Source organism: Mustela lutreola, chromosome 1 (assembly GCF_030435805.1).
Source record: "Mustela lutreola isolate mMusLut2 chromosome 1, mMusLut2.pri, whole genome shotgun sequence".
Taxonomy (NCBI): Eukaryota; Metazoa; Chordata; class Mammalia; order Carnivora; family Mustelidae; genus Mustela; species Mustela lutreola.
This window is the reverse complement of record NC_081290.1, coordinates 221,942,601-221,961,979: the sequence shown is the minus strand read 5'-3', so window position 1 is coordinate 221,961,979 and position 19,379 is coordinate 221,942,601. Positions and strand designations below refer to the sequence as shown.

General features: G+C 36.3%; 1 protein-coding gene across 20 annotated transcripts in view; it reads right to left on the bottom strand.

Moving 5' to 3' along the window:
- The window catches only part of DLG2 (discs large MAGUK scaffold protein 2), a 1,588,988-nt gene that overhangs the window by 493,411 nt on the left and 1,076,198 nt on the right, over positions 1–19,379 (bottom strand). For 19 of the 20 annotated variants that reach the window (XM_059187674.1, XM_059187632.1, XM_059187635.1 and 16 more), the window contains one exon: positions 2,936–3,072. In XM_059187674.1, coding sequence (XP_059043657.1) covers positions 2,936–3,072 — 137 coding nt within the window. Of the gene's footprint in view, positions 1–2,935; positions 3,073–9,412; positions 9,440–19,379 lie in introns of those variants that run through there. The other variant, XM_059187647.1, reaches the window with a different exon arrangement.

Below are 19,379 nucleotides of genomic sequence, written 5' to 3'. Positions count from 1 at the left end.
CCTTCGGGGTGGCTTCCGTGATTTTTTTTTATTCTTTTCCTCAGCATTATTTTTCTTTCAGAATATTATAAAATGAATCATTTTCTTTCATTTCCAGATTTAGTTTGGCAGTTGCCTTGGAAGTACTAATTATGTTTTCCTTACATAAGAGAGGAGAGACCTATTATTGTTGAAGGTTCTTTTTTTTTTTTTTTTTTTTTAAACAGGCTTTAAAACTCAGAATAGTTAAAGATTTGTCTCGGCTATTTTTGAAATCATTACATGTACAATGAATATCAAGAAAATGGTAATGGAACAATAGCATGGTGCTGGATAATCCTTTGACAGAATTATTTAGACTTTGAGGGTTTTATTTATTTATTTATTTTAAAGAATTTTAAAATAAAGCTAGGAACTTAAATGGAACTTCAAGCAATCAATCAACACACAACATCTAGCTTGATATTACAACAGCAGCCACTAAAGAAATGGCAAAAGAGTTGTCTACAACCAAACCTTTACAGAACAATGAGCCAAAGGTCAAATGTGATAACCATTAATTTAGAATGAAAATGTCCTCTTCAGCTTTTTCAATTTCATGCAATGTAAAAGATGGATATCATGGTGTATTTTATTCCTAAGTCAACTAACAATGAAGTCTATATTCTTGAGAGACATTGTTAGATCTTATACCTCAATAATACTTTTCTGGTTCAGAAGACACAAAATTATAAAAAAACAACTTTTACATCCAAGGCAAAAAAAAAAAAAATCAGAAAACACAAAAAACAGCCAACAACATAAAAAAAAATGCAGAATGTCTCAAGAATGAAAATAGTAGTTCTCTTGCATAGTATAGGGCCTACTGCTAATAAAAGCATATTGCATACTTAAAATTTACCAAAAGGGTAGATCTTATGTTAATTGTTCTCACCACACACAAGCACAAAATAATAAAAACAATAACAATAGGGGTGAGAAGAAACTTTGGAAAATGATGAATATATTTAAAGCCTTAATAATGGTGATGGTTTCTTGGGTATATATTTAATACCCAAACCCATGGAGCTATATGTATTAAATATGTAAAGCTGTTTATATGTCAACTATACTACAGTAAAATGGTAGAAAGAAAGAAAGAGAAAAACTTCAGGTGGTAAAGAGGCCCACACTCTTCATTGCCACTTTGACTCAAGTCATAAATGCCACATTTTTTGCCCATCCAGTATGATCATAAATTTTTTCCTGACAGAGTTACTTCCTGAGTAGTGGTTATTGCCTTGGACATGGTAGGTGTTTATTATATAACTTGCTAAATAAAGGAATGAATGAATGAATGAATGGTAACTAAAGAAATGAAGGAAAGATTTGACTGGCAAATTCTAGAAACAAATGAAAGATCATGCTTTGTGCTTATAAGCCTCAGTTCCTGGATTTGAAATCCAGTTCTGTCTACTGTTAACTATATCACTGTGGCCAAGTTAATAAACCTCTCTATACCTCAGTTCCTCTTTGCTTATATAAAACAGCTTGTTGTGAGAAATAAATTCATTACAAAAAAGCACTTTTAATAATCCATGGAATGTAGCAAATGCCAAATAAATATTAGTTATCAAGATTATTATAAAGGTTTACTTAGGTAATTCAATACCAAGATCATTTACAACTATGAAACTAGATGAATGGGACCAAGGACAAGCTGTCTAAAGCCCAGGGAAGTGGGCACAATGCACTGAGATTCAACCTCTGAAGCTTGCACATGTCACAGAAATTACTATTCTGTTGAGTATATAAATTGACCTTTTCCTAACAATCCTCACTTGTGCTACAGATAATGGCTCCTTGCAGAGATTAGAGGCCATGTTTTACAAGGGCAGACATAATATACTTCTCTTCAGAGCTCTCTTTTATTAATTTTCAGTATTTATTATCTTGTAGGTTTGGTATAAAATAGTAAATAGAGATAAAGTAGTTTTATTAAGTGCAATTCCAAATTTGTACTGCTTATGTCATGCCTTAATTTTGCTTTAGTTTATCCTAGAACTCCATGGCTTAGGAAGGGCAGCTGCGTGTTGGTGTTACTCATTGCCCAGGGTCCTGAAGCATGTAGGCAGCTGGTAAATAAAATAGCCTTAACCCTATCTGATTGGGGTGGGGGGAAAGATACGTTTACACATGTGACAGAATTTAGATTATGAATTCTGGTAAATCAGGGACTGTTTATACTGTCTACACTGGTTCAACAAGGGACCACAGAGAGACACAGAAATGTACATATTAAAAAATCAGAGAACACTTTGTTACGCAAAGCCCACCTTACTAACAGTAGGCAAGTAACACTCTCTTGGGCTAATAGGTTATCTTGGAAAAATAACAATCCGTGTCTTGTTCTATCTGTGAAAACTAGTGAAAATTCAGATTTGTTTTTAAAATGTCAACAAACAGATACGATTGTACATGAACTTCTGAAATCTCCCACCACAAAATCTGCTCTTCCTTTTTTTCCATTTCTGCTCGTGATCACTATTAGGAATTTAATGGCTGAAGTTCCACCACCCAATATGACTATACTTACAGAAAGATTCCTTAGGAGGTAATTAAAGTTATCAATTAATGAGTTAAGGGTGAAGCCCTAATCCAATGGGACTGACCGGTGGCTTCAATAAGAAGAGAGAGATCTCTTTCTTGCAGCCCAAGCACAGGTGGAAGGCCATGTGAGGACACAACAATAATATGGCTGATTGCAAGCCAGGAAGAGAGATCTCACCAGGAACTGAATGAGAAAGAACCTTGACCTTGAACTTCCCAGCTTCCAGAACTCCAAGAAAATAAATTTTTGTTGTGTAAGCCACTTAGTCTATGGTATTTTGTTATGACAGCCTGAACTGAGACAGTCATACACTGGGAAACAAGAGCTTTATAAATACACACATAGTTTTGCATGAGTCACACTTACCATTAGCAGTCTGTCTCCTACTTGTAACCTTCCATCTTTTTGTGCAGCTCCTCCATCTATAATTTTAGTTACATAAATGCTGTTGTCTCCAGGAATGTGCTGGTTCCCCACACCTCCTGCAATACTGAAGCCTAAACCTATGGGAAAGGAAAAGTTTCGTTGTTGTTGTTGTTTAAGAAAATGCAATTAGCCATATTTAAGCAGTCTAAAAAAAATTAATCCTCAGTTTATTACAACAGTAATAATTAATGGTAATGATTCTACTTCAATCGATTTTGTTAAGTATTTGACGGTTTGTTGATTAATGCTAACGAGGCAAAGCTCTTGAAGTCAAGCCTATATGGCCATTAGTTTTGTTATATTTCAAGACTGTCCACCTAACTGTTGCTCCCTAGCTAATTAGCAGATAATGGGTGATTGGCCAAATAGGGATATGGCAAAAGGATGTGGAAGAATCCTCAGTGAGGCAGGCAAAGCACAAGTTCAGCCCTGCTCATGTGGAATTGATGAGCTTGTCTTTGTTGTTATTCTCCTAGCACAGAGAAGAATTGCAAATCATTTGGGTAGAGACCTAGATACTCTTGACATTTCAGGATTAAAAGTACAGCTGTTAGAAAATTCCACAAATTCTCAGACGAGAGCCACAAGGAAGATACATGAGATATTTATGTAATAATTTCAGAGAGAAGGCAAAAAGAAACTAGATGCTTGTCCTTGTTTGTTTCTCTAGCCACCTTGTCATATTTTCATATTTCCTCACACATATTAAGTGCTAGTGAGGTAGTAACACATGAGAAATGAATCATCCCTGTACACAGTCTAAAGACACAAGAAATAGTATTTTACCTTTATTAGTTTTATAACAAATCCCAGAATGCCAAATTTTAAACATGGAAATTTTCTATTTGGAGAGACAAATTTATACTGTACCATAGCTTACAAAACTTTGTTTATATTAAACTATGGAAGGATAAGAAGTTATTAAAAACCATTATGGGCACTTTCAAAGAACGAGTGATAGACTCTTTTGTGTGAAAAAATAAAAAGGTCTTTTTCAGGATATGATTGAATACACATTCGATATAATACCTGTAGCCTATATATTCATTGAAATTCAAAACTATAATTATTACCATAGAAATTATTCAGAAAGATAAATATAAATAGAAGAGTTCGTACTAAAGGCATAGGAAATTTCTATGACTTATGTAGCTGAAGAATTTTTTTTTTTAAACAAACTACCCACTATGTTATCTCGTATTTAAAAAAAAAAAACCTGTTTTGTGATAAAACAATCACAAAAATTTTTGGCACTTTATATGACAATAATGAAAAACACTTAAAAAAAGCTCCATTTTAGGGCGCCTGGGTGGCTCAGTGGGTTAAGCCACTGCCTTCGGCTCAGGTCATGATCCCAGGGTCATGGGATTGAGTCCCACGCCGGGCTCTCTGCTCAGCAGGGAGCCTGCTTCCTCCTCTCTCTCTGCCTGCCTCTCTGCCTACTTGTGATCTCTCTCTGTCAAATAAATAAATAAAATCTTTAAAAAAAAAAAAAGCTCCATTTCACTATGCTTTTATTGATTAAATATTGAATGGGGCTTTTAATGGCCTAAGTGATTAGATAATGGAAAAATAATGGCATAGTAAATTATAAAGTTACACCTCTGAAATTACATTTGAAATAAAATAATTTTTCTGTTAAATTAACTATAATAGTTGTTAAAAATGCAAAATGGATTTAAATTGATAGGACAATTAAAATAATTGTTATCTAATATTCTACTAAAGTGGGTAATTATTCTTTATTGATGTTTTGACATCCCATAGATCTATAAATGTATCTATCTGTCTCAAATTTAAAGAATTTGTTTATCGAGCAAAAGATGACCAAGAGTAAATAAAATGCTCCCAATTGGCTTTTCCTATGAAATTTATGATGCATATCAGCTCATGCTTTTCAAAACTTGTTTTACATTTATATATGATTATAGGGGAATTAAAAAAATAGATTTACAAAAGTTTCAGACCCACATGCTAGGATCAATCTACTGCATTTATAATAGTATAGAAGTCATTCCAAACTGTGGAAAGAAAAGGTTAAAACAAATCCAGGGACTCTGATTTACATCCACTATAATAATAGTAAATGCCACAGACTGACTGAGTTACAGAAGAGCTAAGGAAACAAATTACCACTGTAAATAAGGTTAAGCCCAACAAAGGGAATAACTATGTAGTTGACATTTGAAGTTGAAGTCTGTACCAAGACAATGAAATCACTATACTATAGACATAAATATATCAGCTATAAAGGAAATAATTTTTCCCCCAGAGATTAGGTTAAAAACTAGTGACTCTGCTCAAGGCGAAACAAGCTATTTTTAGTAAGAACCCTCTGATGGTACAGAATTGAAAATTGTCCCTGATTTCTCTTGGATGGAACATGGATACGTTGAAAAGTAATCAGCATTTAATCAACACTCAGCCATATTCCAGAAGTTTCATTTAATATAAGTAAATATGTAGCTTATCTCTACAGCTAGAACACAAATTTATTTATAGGTGGGAGCATCCATCTGTGTTTTAAGACTAAATCTGTTCTCATTCATTGATTCACTCATGCATCCATCCATTCAATGAACATCTCTTGAGCACCTATTATGAATCATATAACCAGTTGTTGTCAACTGTGGTCAATATAATGTACAAGAATTGACCAAAACACTACAGAAATACAAGGGAGTGTGGTTGAACCTGGCTGAGGCAATGTTCTAAGCCCAGACAGGGCCATTGATTTTGGGAAGACTACCCAATGAAGACAAATGTGGGCAATCCAGAATGATTAGTTTGGAGGCACTGGGTATTCTCCGGATATATTTTGTTAAAGCAGCGGTGGGCTGCATACATTCTAGGACCACTCTATTCCCTTATTATGTAATATTCCCCCTCTTCATTCCATTTGAGACACAGCTGCAGTCTTGATACTTCTAGAACACAGTGGACATACTCCTACCTTAGGGCATTTAATCTAGCTGTTTCCTCTATCTGGAATTTCTATCCTTCAGGGTTTTGTTCAAATCTTAATTTCTCTAGGAGCCTGAGTCTGACTTCCTTTTAAACACTGGCTCCTAACCATACATCCCACTTCCTTATCTCAAGCTACTTTTCATTTTACCTTAGCACTTATTTTCTCTTAACATATAAGTCACTCATGTATTTTATTTTTTATTGTCTCTTTGAAGAGACAATAAACATGATATGAAAATATGGAGTCATATTTTCATATCATTTCATATTTTCATATGAAAATATGAAGTCCATGATACCAGGGATATGCATCATTTTCTGCTGAGCAACAGAACAAAGCCGTCATATAACGACCTAATTATTCAAGGGATGAATGAACAATGAATGAACAAATGAATTCAAGAGGATGGAGAAAGTCACAGATCTCTGAGAAAACTTCTCCTTAAAGAGGAAGCTTGAGGTTTAATGAATGAGGGGCTGCTGAAAAAGTGAGCACTGTTAGTTGGAGTGACTAACTGGATGAGGCATTACTGGCCTTGGGTCAACTCTGATCTCTGTCCTCAGTCTACGCAGAGATTATGCCAACCACTGGGCAGCAACGGGGCTAAAGCAGAGTCAGCTTCATGTCCTGGTTCCTCCATCTACTGACTCTGTCATTTGGAGCCACAATTGTCTCATCTGGGATAAGGGAGTACGTATATCCATGTTCTATAGTAATTAGCACATACCAGATGCTTGATAAGTAAGAATTCTCTGCTGTCAGTAAGCTCTCAAGCTGTCTTGAGAAACCGATACCTAAACACCTTGACATGATTTAACCCGCTAGAATGAGTCCTATAATGTTATGTCAGCCTAGAGGGGAGCATGACTTCCTCTGAGGAGAAGAATCAACAGAAGGTTTAGCACTTGGGCTGAGTCTTGAAGTTTAAGCTAGAATCGATAACAGGGAAAGCACCTTTCAAACCAACACATCCTCCGGATTCCTCGTGACTAAAAGACTGAAGAGTCAGCTGCCCTGACGTACATTACACGATGCTCATAAAATCCCAGCTTCATCAGGCTGGAAATTCAGACAGAAATGCTTGGCAAAAACTCAAAACATGTACTTATGACAAGCCAGAATGGTCCTCAATGGGATAAATACGATGAGTATTATGATTTAAAGGTAAGAAGCCTTACAAATAACAAAAACACTGCTTTTATGGAAGTGACTAATTTAGAGAACTGATCATCATTTTGAAAAGAAGTGTTTATGAATAAGAAATGGCTTGGTGAGCTCTCTGCCCCCTCCTTCCAAACTCAGCTCAGCAGGGAGTCTGCTTATCTTTCTCTCTCTGCCTGTTCCCCCTCTGCCTGGCCTGCTCTCTTGCTTTCTCTCAAATAAATAATCTTAAAAAGAAAAGAAAAGAAGAGAAGAGAAGAAAAGAGAAGAGAAAAGAGGCCTTGGGGTGGGGGTGGGAGGAAGAAAGGGCTCTGGACCATCAGGTGATGGTGGACTAATCAATTATAAAACACAGTGAAAAGAGTTGGTGGGTCTCAGCAAAACACTGACCCTAATACAACCTACTGTAGAATGTTGACTATTAAGAATAGTCCTAAACATGTCTATGCAGTACCAGTAAGAAACAAAGCTGACACAGAAAAATATAAATACTAAAATTGCAAAGGGAAGTAAAATCAGTGGCTGTTTCGGTAACCTAGTAAGAAAAAAACAAAAAAACAAAACAAAACAAAAAAACAGGTGAAAATTAAACACCTAATTCCTGAAGCAATTAAAAACAATTTCAGGATTAGCTCTATTGCACAAAGCTGGGTTCCTTTTTCTGTATTTCTTGCATCTCCGCAAACTGAAATTTCTCAGGTAAACACAGAACATGCAGGCATAAGGAAAGGAATATCTGAACCTTGTTAAAACCTTATAACTTTTTCCACACAAAACCTTTTCTTCATCCTATAAAATAGAACAGGAGAAGGAACAGTTCACAGTTCACCCTTTCCCCTTGTTGCTTGCCTATGGTGAGGAGAAGGTGTTACAGAGAGGTGGGGAAATAAAAGCAAAAAATCTTGGCAGCATAGACTGATATTGTGCTCGAGAAGCTCAGAATAAAAACTCAAATGCTTAAAAGAGTCGTATGATTACAGTGTTCCCATATATTTTTTGTGGGTGTAAAGAACAAAGCCCCATGATGTCTTATAACCATTCAATAATGGTTCAATTACATTTTATGTGACTTTCCTAAGAGAACACATTTGGGGCTTCTCCAAACAATTCGTTATTATTAAGCAGGCTGCTTCTGTCAGAATTGATCTAGGATCCGTGAGGTAAGGCGTTTTATGCTTTACAGAAAACACTAGTGGTATTCTCTACACTCTGACTACATGTTTTTACTACAGGAACCAGAATCCAGCCCAACCCCTGGCCAGCCCTGTTTTAGAAAACACCCACTGGTGCAGGCAATTTAACCTCATGTAAATATGATTCAGTTAAAAAAACAACACACAAAACTTTACCTGTGAGTCTGGCCCACACAGAGAGCTGACTGACATCTCTTCCTCTCCAGACAGAAAACTTTGCTTAAAAAACACCAGAAATGCACTTTTCGTTTTAATTTGAAAGACTAATTAATCTCACGGGGCACTGTTGGTATGGTTAATTAAAAGCCAAAACTTTATTTACTTACTCTCTGGATTCTCCCTGGGTCCAAAAGACAAAGTTTGGGGTTTATTGAAGGGGTTCATTTTAAAATTCCCATGGCATGGGGGCGTGCCTAGGTGGCTCAGTCAGTCAGGGATCCCACTCTTGCTTCTGGCTCAAGTCTTACCTCAGGGTCAGGAGTTTGAGCCCTGAGGCGGTTCTCCACTCAGCATGGAGTCCGCGGGAGATGATCCCTTGACCTCTGCCCCCCACCCCCCTCACATGCACATGTGTGCTCTCTAACTAACTAAATAAATAAAATCTAAAAAAAAAAAAAAAAATTTCCCACAGCCCTAGCTAAGCATGCGCAATCCTAAAACTCTCTCATGGTGGCACCTGGGTAATGCAGACTTCTGAGCGATTCACTAGGTTTCCTCTCTAGTCCTGGTCAGGGTGTGATGGGTAGGATGGAGCCCCAAATTGGGCTCTGTACTCCACACAGAGTTTGCTTGGGACTCTCTCTCTGCTCCTCCCCCTACTCTCTCTCTCAAATAAATAAATCTTTTAAAAAAAGAAAAAAAATGTCTCCCAGATCACCCAATTAACTTATCACAATGTTCCAAACTTTTTCTCAATGTACCTCATAATATCCACTCATTCTTCTAACACATCACTTTAATGACTATTATTGTAAAAAGTCCCTATGTCTTATTGCTTTCTTCATTCATTTTTTTCTAAGCCTAAACCTTCCCTTCCACTCCAGAACTTCACTCATTATTTCTTTTCTTCCCTCTCTAAAATAGTAAATCTCTTACCTGCAGTGCTTTTCTTCTCTGGCTTTGACCATGCCTCTGTCCTATCCTGAAAATATCTTTTTTTGAACTTGTCCCAGCCTCTTCTCTGTTAAGAGCTGAAGCTTTTAAACAGTTACCTATGGTTAATGTTAACCTTAAAAATAAGACTGCCAGTCATTTTATCAGCAAAAACTGAGCTTACTTGGCAACAGAAGAAAATTACAATTTGGAACAAGCAAGCTATAGTAAAATTATAGGCAATACTGGACAGCAAAGAAGAGAAGCACTCTTTTATGGAGGAAAAGAGAAAGTTGGAAGGGCTGTTATAAACAAAAAGTCTACTCCAGTAAACTGGGAGTATAGTGGCTTTTTGCTGGCTGAATTGCAAGTCTCTCATTGGCTGGGTTGTTGTCAGGGTGAAGAGGGAAACATTTATTGCTTCTACTGGGGTGGTAAAGTAATAGCCGAAGTCCTAAGGACTCGCAAGGTATGTCTTTCCTATTGGGTCTGCAATTGATGGTAACAGATAGGGAATGAGGGAGCTCCCCTTCTGTCTTCCCAACTCCAATTTAGTGGTTTTCCTTTATACCATTTCACATTACTATCTTCTCATCCCACACACCTTTCTCAATCTTAACCCATCTTGCTCCATATACCACAATTTCACGTGGCATCTGCTCAGTTCAGTTATGTTCCATCAAAAGATTTGCTAAGCTCCTAAGCTCTCGTGCCTTTGAATGTGACTTTATTTGGAAACAGGGTCTTTGAAGATACAATTTAAGATGGGATTATTCTGAATATACTTTTCTAGTAAGAAGAGAAAATTTAGGCATAGAAACACAGGCACACGGGGAATAGTGCAGGTGACAACAAAGGCAGAGGTTGTGGTGATGCAGTTAGAAACCAAAAAATGCCAAGGATTGCCAGCAACTGCCAAACATTAAAAGAGAGACATGAAACAAACACTCAGAGCTCTCTGAAAGGATAAATCTTGCTGACACCAGACTTCCAGGCTCCAGAACTTTGAGAGGATAAATTTCTGTTTTTTCAAGCCGCACAGTTTGTGGTCATTTGTTACAGCAGCCACAGTAAACTAATACAGCATCCAGTCTTTATAGTCGGAGCGTTTGCCTATTTGTCTCTTGTTCTTTGCAATGGAACTCTTTTGTATGTATGTATGCATGTATGGATGTACAAATGTATGTAGGTTGTCCTCTCCTACAATGAACGTGAGTGAGGTAACTATGTACCATTTCCAGCAGGCAAAGAGCCTAGCCAGTCATCCAGAATTTCCACCTGGGTGGCTCAGTCATTATGCGTCTGCCTTCAGCTCAAGTCATGCTCTCAGAGCCCTGGGATTGAGGCCTGAGTTGGGCTCCCTTCTCAGCAGGAAGCTTCCTTCTCCCTCTTCCACTCGCCCTGCTTATGTTCTCTCTCTCTCACTCTCTCTCTGTGTCAAACAAATAAATAAATAAATATGATCTTAAAATTAAAAAAAAAGAAAAAAAAAGGCCTGCAAAATTCTGATGGGCCTTTGCTCTTTCTGTATTACGTAGAGCATTACTACTGCTTTTTCATTGTTACACACACATTAGACTGCCCTGTTTCTTTTTTATTTCTCTTGCTACTTTTTTTGTTTTATTTAACTTTGTTTAATGGCTCTAAAACACTGATTCCCAGAATGAGATCCTCACACCAGTGGTATTAATATGTGGGAGCTTGTTGGATTTATAAAATTTGGGGCCCATGGCAGATATCCTAAACCAGAAACCCCAGGGCTGCATGCTAACTTTGATGGCCATTTCTCTAGAATAAGAGTTATTCTCCAAAACGTACTCCACAGAATCTTATTCTATCTATAATCTCTTTCTCATGGAGAATCCATTTCTTGTTTCAATTATCACTGCTAAGTTGATAAGTATCTACACTTCCTGTACTATCTCCATCACTGCTGGGAGCTGATTTGTCACCTTCAACTCAAAAGCTTGAAAAAATGCACTTATAACCTCCCTTCGAAACTGGCCTCCTTTCCTATCTTCTGTGTTTTCTAATGAGATTAATATTTCAGATTAAACTAGAAGCTCTTTAATGTTTGGCATCATACTTATTCACCACCAGATCCTAGGGATTCTTATGATATCTGGCAGAGAGTTATCGGAAGATTTTTTTTTTTGTAATAAAGTTTAATATAGTAGTTGTTATTATGTTTTATCAGAAGCCACTGTGAATATAAATATAAATGTCAATGTAAAACTCCCTCTCTATGACTATTTCAGTAAATCAAGTGTTTAGCTAATCATGAAGTCTCATGACCACATTCCCTGATTCCCATTTTTCCCTACCTGATTCTCCAATCTGTTTGGCAAATATATTCCAGGTTATTTTTTTCCCTGAAATTCTATGTTCATCATGTTTCTCTGTTATTTGAAATTATTCATTACTGGTTATTTTCTATAAGAATTCTATATACCCTTTTCTTACTATTTCTTACTTCTCGGCTACTAAGCTTCCCCCCATGCAAGCTGATCTTCCTGTAGTGTTTGTTTGTTTGTTTGTTTGTTTGTTTTTATTGTTAAGCCTCTTCCCCACATCTGGAATGCCTTTCCAACCTTAATTTTCAAGAACACTCAAGTCTTTGACAACTCAAACCCATTACGGTAGTTCATTTCTAAGCCGAACTCCAGTAGAACCAGTTATCTATATCAGCCTTTCCACTTCCATTTAAACAGAATGAGCTAACTCATTCAACACACACTTATTGATTTCTCATGTGCCAAGCACTAGTCCAAACATGGGGGTCACATGAGTCAATCAGAGATCTATGGTTCTTTTCTAGTGGAGGGTTGAACAAGAAAAGAGACAATAAAAGCTCAGCGGTTTAAGTGTTGATAGGAGAGGAACAAGGCCTGTAGGCACTCAGAGGTGGGTTGCTTATCTTGGGTTGGGGAGGGGTGTCAGAGAAGACTAATTGTAGGTTCTGAGACCTGGAAGATGAAAGTGACCCAGGGTTAAAAAAAAAAAAAAAAAAAAAAAAAAGATTTGGGGGAGAGAACATCTCTGCAGAGGGAAACATGAAAATATGGCCTATTTGAGATACTGAAAATAGTTCAGGTGAGAGCAAAAGTAGTCTTGGGCAAAATACAAGCTCTGGGGAGAAACTGTAACTTTTGTTCTCACCAATGTATGCTCAGCACCTAAACTGAACTTAATAAATAGTTTGGGATAAATTAATGACTAGAGAAAACAGGGCACTTCTCCACTGAATTAGAAGGGAAGAAGAAAAGGATGATGTAAAGGTTAAGATTATAGGTTTAAAGGCAGGACACTAAAGGAGTTTTCATCTTCAATTTACTCTGATAATGAGAAATTGGGGTTTATTAGTCAAGAAGGAGGGAGTGAGGTTAGAGATTTGAAGAAAGTACAGAAATTTGAAATGGCTCTTCTAGAAAATAGAAGGAACAATTGATTAGAGAAATACAGAAAAGTGGCAAGGAACTGCTGATTGTCTTGTTAGGGTTGAGTTACTATGAATTAATGATCGCACTATTTTAATACATATATTTTTTCCTTTAGCAATTCTTAGCAGTCTGAATATAAGCACAGAAAGTGTAAGCAGTTAGATTAAATAACTTTACAAAATAATCTTTTTTTGTGCATTGATCTTCTCTCTCCAACTAAATTATATGATCCTAGAAAGCAAGAATTATATAAAGTAGACCATGTTGAGCATAGGGCTGGCATATAGTAATTGCACAATAAATCGTTTAATGACTGAATTGTTCAAAGACCAATGATTACATGGCATAGGCATAATTTTAAATGTAAAGCTTCTCACATTAACAGCTTTAGCTCAAGAAAAAAAGAGGTACCAGAATAATTCATATTGAGTATTTTTAGCATGCTAACAACCATGTCGTATGCTAAAGAATTAATGGAGAGTACATCTGTGTTTATTATGTTTAAAGGAACAATGGAAAAAAATAAAAATGAGAGACATATTTACTCTTTATTAACTCCAAGAATGATCAGCACTAACCTGCTTTCATCCTTACAGATGAAATAACCTGCTCCGATCACAGCTGACTGCTCATGGGATGGTATGACAGAATGCAATTAGATGCTTTCTTACTGGTTTACAGTCTGTTTTATTGTACTTGAAATGGAATATCCTCATGCTCCCATCATTGAAATACAACCTAAATGTTAGGGGCATTACCTCAGCCTATCAACTATATCTGTCTGGGTGGTTTTCCCAGGTTAATTCTAGCTGCCACTGCAAACCAAGGTCATTAACATTGACTTCTGAATAAAAGTCACCAGAATAACAGATTATTTAAGAGCTGTGAAAATTATCTCGCATGTTGAAGATTGATGGGAGTGTCCCAGCTGGCAGGGCTGTTGCTGGGGAAAGCAGACTGAAAAATCTGAAGGATAACTGGGTGGGTCTTATATTTCCATCCATGAAGTCTTTTATCCAGTAGCCCTTTCTCTGCAAAGTCCTTCCTAATCCCCACTCCTTTAAATTAAAAGTAAGCTCTCTCCATGACCATAGATAATATTATCTTCCAATGACACATTACTTTCCACATTGAATTATAGTTATTTATAGGAAGTTTTTACATTTATTTTATTATTATTATTATTATTACTATTATTATTTTTGTTTTTATTTTATTTTAATTTTTTTGAAGATTTTATGTATTTATTTGACAGAGATCACAAGAAGGCAGAGAGGCAGGCAGAGAGAGGGGGAAGCAGGCTCCCTCCTGAGCAGAAAGCCCGATGTGGAGCTCAATCCCAGGACCCTGAGATCATGACCAGAGCTGAAGGCAGAGGCTTTAACCCACTGAGCCACCCAGGCACCCGATTTTATTATTATTTTTTAAAGATTTTATTTATTTATTTTAGAGAGAGAGACAGAGGTAGTAATGAAGAGCAGGGGCAGGGAGGAGAGGGGAAAAGCAGGTTTCCTGCTGAGGAGGTAGTCAGAAGTAAGGTTTAATCCCAGGACCCTGGAATCATGACCTGAGCCAAAGGCAGATGCTTAATCCAGGCACTCTGTAAGCTTTGATATTTTTAACAGTGAATAGCTGATGTAACATGGACACCAAACAACCAGAGAAGGTATCTGCCATAAGCAAGTGCTGTAGTACTTACCACCTGTCAGCTCTGGTGTAAAAAAATTTTCATTTCCCACCCACATGTTGACAGTTGTTACCATTTTGATGGTAGAGAGAATAATATTGCTTTTGTTTATATTTTTCCAGGCATGTTATAAATAAAGTAGATACTCCAAAGCTAATGTTTAAAATCAATTAGTGAGGGCACCTGGGTGGCTCAGTTGGTTGAGCGACTGCCTTCAGCTCAGGTCATGATCCTGGAGTCCCGGAATCAAGTCCCACACTGGGCTCCCAGCTCCATGGGGACTCTGCTTCTCCTTATGACCTTCTTCCCTCTCATGCTCTCTCTCACTCTCAAATAAGTAAGTAAATAAATAAAATCCTTTAAAAAAAGCAACCTTAAAAAAATAAAATCAATTAGTGAATTAAATAAAGATCACTGAATCCTTTTTTCCATAAAAATAATAAACTATGCAGGAAAGGGTTCAGGCTGATAAAATAAACTGGTGAGTTATTTCATTCATTCTGAACTGAAAAAATTCATTTCCAACCTGTTTGAGTTTTCTAGGGCTGCCGGAAAGAAGTGGTACACACTGTGTGACTTAACAGATATTTATTGTCTGACAACGCTGCAGGCCGGAAGTGAAGATCAAGGCATCAGCAGGGGCAATTCCTCTTGAGGGCTATGGAGAAAAATCTGCTTCCTGGCTCTCTCCTAGCTACTGGTGGTTTGTTGGTGGATACATTCCCTAAATCTGTCTTCTTCTTCATATGATGTTTCCCGTGTGTGTATGTCTCTGTGTACAACTTTCCTCTTTTTATAAGGATATTAGTTATATTGGATGGGGGCCCACCATAATGACCTCATTTCAACTTGATCATCATCAAAAACCCGATTTTCTGTTAAGGTCATATTCCCAGGTACTGGCAGCTAAGATTTCAAAATCTTTTAGGACCCAATTCAACTCAGGACACTGGCACTGGGAAAGATAACTATGAAGAGCACACAGTTCCCATCCCCAAGGAGCTCACAGACCAGGATGGAAGGAATGACAAATAAACAGAGCATAAGCCAGTGCTTTAGAGGAATGGCAGATAGTAAAGTCAGGGAAAACTTTTTGGGGACAATGGTAGCTGAGCTGAGTCCTGTTAAATGGCTGGAAGAAGAGAGGCAGTGAGAGGAACTCTAACCAGAGGGAGGGAGTAGCTTATAGAAAAGTACATGCAGCTCTGATCATTACAGTCAAAGGAGCAAATGGGTTAGGAGAAGATACTGAGAAGAGACCCTGGTGAGACAGAGACCTATACAGGATCAGAGGTGCTGTGTTAAGATGTCTGGACCCTGGGGGAGTGTGTGTCTGGGGGCTCAGCTGGTTTAAATGTTGGACTCTTGATTTCAACTCAGCTCAGGATCTTGTGGGTCCTGAGATGGACTCCACGCTCTGCAGAGAGTCTGCCCTCTGTCCCTCCCCCCGGCTCTCTTGTGCGCTCTCTCTCCATCTTTTTCTCTCAAAAAAAAAAAAAAAAGAAAAAAAAAGAAAAAAAATTCTGGACACTGTATTCGCAGTAATGGAAAGTCTTTGAGGAGTTTCAATTCCTGAATGACATGTATAAGTTTGATCTCTCCTGAATTTTCCTCTTTAGTCACAGCTGTTGCTTGAAAATACGTTCAACTATATTCTAAGTGGTTGGGGGATGTTCTGTTTTTTAGGATAAACTGTTAATTTGTTTTCTTGCCAGATTTTGGTCTTTTTTTTCTTTACTATGTTCAGTTATCACTCATTAAAATGTATTTTGGGGAAGCTTTTTTTCTTAATCTTGTGTTTATGATCTAGTTTGAAACATATTAGCTTTTTTCTTGTTCCCTCTTCCCATTCCCTGTTTGTCACAACCTACTCATAAAACCAAACTTTGAATTATAAAATTTAACATCAACAGGCATTTGTAGCCTGCTAAGAATCTAAAGAGCCAACCCTAAATTTATAAATTCATTTATAAGCATATCATAATTCACCAAAGATTTCAAATGGACATTTTCAGCCAATGTCTGGCTTCACTATTGCATTTGATCATCCTTAGGGGGCTCTTTGTAAAAGAGATAATTGGAAAATCTAGATTCAGCTTGGGTCCTAGGAAAGAGTAAGAGTTATGTAATTGAAATAATTACACAAGTACCTCTTTTTGCAAGGACATTTTGCTCACTATGAAACAATAAAGGGCTTCCTATCACTCAGATTTAAAAAGTGGCTCATCAGTATTTCCAGTGTTTATTGTATGATTTCAGATGTGCCAAAAAAAAAAAAAATCTTTGGAACCACTGAGTAACAGAGTTTGCCTTATTACATTATATATGACAAGTGCTAACATCTTCAATTATACAACAATTGAACTAGAGTACCTTTACTTTGTCATAAAATCTGTTTCACTGAAGCTAAGTATCTCTTATATCAAGTCCTCTACTCTTTACAACAATCTACTCTGTGTTACATATCCAGTTGTACAAAGCATGCAGCATGTGCCTTTGCTTTTAATCTTATACTTTCATGCAAATAGATTTAATCTTCACAGAAAAATCCTGTTATATATTTGAATCTCTTTAAGGAGAAGAGCAAACCAAGAGGCATCATGCTTCCTGATTTCAAGCTATTCTCTACAGTTGTAGTAATTAAACAGTATGGTACTGGCATAAAAACAGAAAAACAAATTAATGGAACAGAATTGAGATCCTAGAGATAAATCCAATCTAATTAAAAATGGGTAAAAGACCTGCATAAACATTTTCCCAAAGAAGATATACTGATGACCAAGAAGATATATATGAAAGGATACTCCACATCGGTTCTTAGGGAAATGCAAACTAAAACCACAATAAGGTATCATCTCATACCTTTTAGAATGGCCATCACCAAAAGACAAGAGATAACAAATGCTCACAAGGATGTGGAGCAAAGGGAATCTCTGTACGCTCTTGGTAGGATTTTAAATTGGTACAGATAGTATGAAAAATAGTAAGGAGAATCCTCAAAAAAAAAAAAAAAAAGAACTATCATTTCATCCAATAATTCCACTTCTGGGAATATGCCCATAAAAACACTAACTCAAAAAGATAGCTGCCACCCCCATGTTCATAGCAGCATTATTTAAAATTAGCTAAGATATGGAAACAATCTAAGTGGTTAGTGATGGTGAATAACTAAAGAACTGGTGGTATATATAGTGATAATATAGTGGATATATATATTATATATATTAAATGGAATATTATATAGCCATTAAATATTATTCAACCATGCAAAAATGGTGAAATTCTGTCATTTGCAACAACATGAAAAACCTTGAGGATATTATGCTAGGTGAAATAAGTTAGAGAAAGACAAATACCATGTTATCTTACTTTTATGTGGAATCTGAAAAAACAAAACACATAGAAAAAGATATAGATTTATGGTTACCAGAGGCAGGGGGTTTGATGGAGGGTTAATTGGAGGAAGGTGATCAAAAGTTAAAAACTTACAGTTCCAAGATAATTAAGTACAAGGGATGTAATGTAATGTACACCATGGTGATTATAGTTAACATTATTGTATGATATATAGGAAAAGCTCTTAAGAGAGCATATCCTAAGTTTTCATCACAAGGGAAAACAAGGTTTTTTGTTTGTTTGTTTGTTTTTTCTTTATCTAAATAAGATGATGGATGTTAACTAAACTTCCTGCAGTAATCATTTCACAGTATGTTTGCCTTAAACCATTATGCTGCAAACCTTAAATTTTTACAGCGATATGTGTCAGTTACAGCTCATAAAACTAGAAAAAAAGACATGCCATGATAAAATAACAAATGGATTTTTAGAACAATTCACTTACTCTCAATAGGTCTGCTTCCTAATACATAAGATGGCTATAATAATACATGCCATGCCTTTTGTGTGATGTACCAGATTACTGGCACAAACCTTGGTTCTATCAGTAAAAACTGTGTGACTTTGTAACAAGATGTTTAGCTACTCTCAACATCAGTTTTATCAGGGGCATAATGGTTACCTCATAACATGACAATGAAAATTAATTATGATAATTTATGAGAAGAAACCACACAGTGCAGTGTAAATACTAATATTCAAAGAATATCCATTTCCTTTGTGTGCCCTTCTCAAGATGGTAATGAATGTCTAATGTGATAATACTTCCTTATAAACTGTAAATCACTTATATTTATATAGACTTTATATATTATTAATATACAAAGAATGATAAAAACTAGAATATAAAATGAACTATCAGACACAAAACTCTGAGATCATCTGTCACTCACATTGACTTGTATTTTATTTCTCAAGCTCTCTTAAAATATTGTCATTCATCATTAAAATTGGGCTTATCCCATGAAGGAAAATGAGATTATAGATCTGGGTTCTAGTACTTTACTCTTATATTACCTTCTTAGTGAATCCTCTTCACTTACTCAATACTTGGTTAAGTGTGAGTTTTTAACTTTATCAGGGTTTACATGTACATAATATGAAATTTAATTAATAATGTCTATACATTTGGAATTCTGCTGGCATTGGCTGAAAAACTCCAAAGGTATAGAAACTGTAAATATATCTCAATGACTGACACAACTAGTTTGTATCTTTTAGAGTTGTAGGTTCAGTCCATTTTTAGGCAGCTGTGGGCAGATGGAGATTTAATAAGGATTTGGTTTAATCACTGCTCTAGAACATTCTTCATCTCCAAAGAATCATCAAATACTTTTTGTAAGTACGTGGGAGAAAATTAGACAAACAGCAACACAATGTGATCAGAGCTTTAAAAAAAATATTTATTTGTTTGTTTGTTTTTAAAGATTTTATTTATTTATTTGAC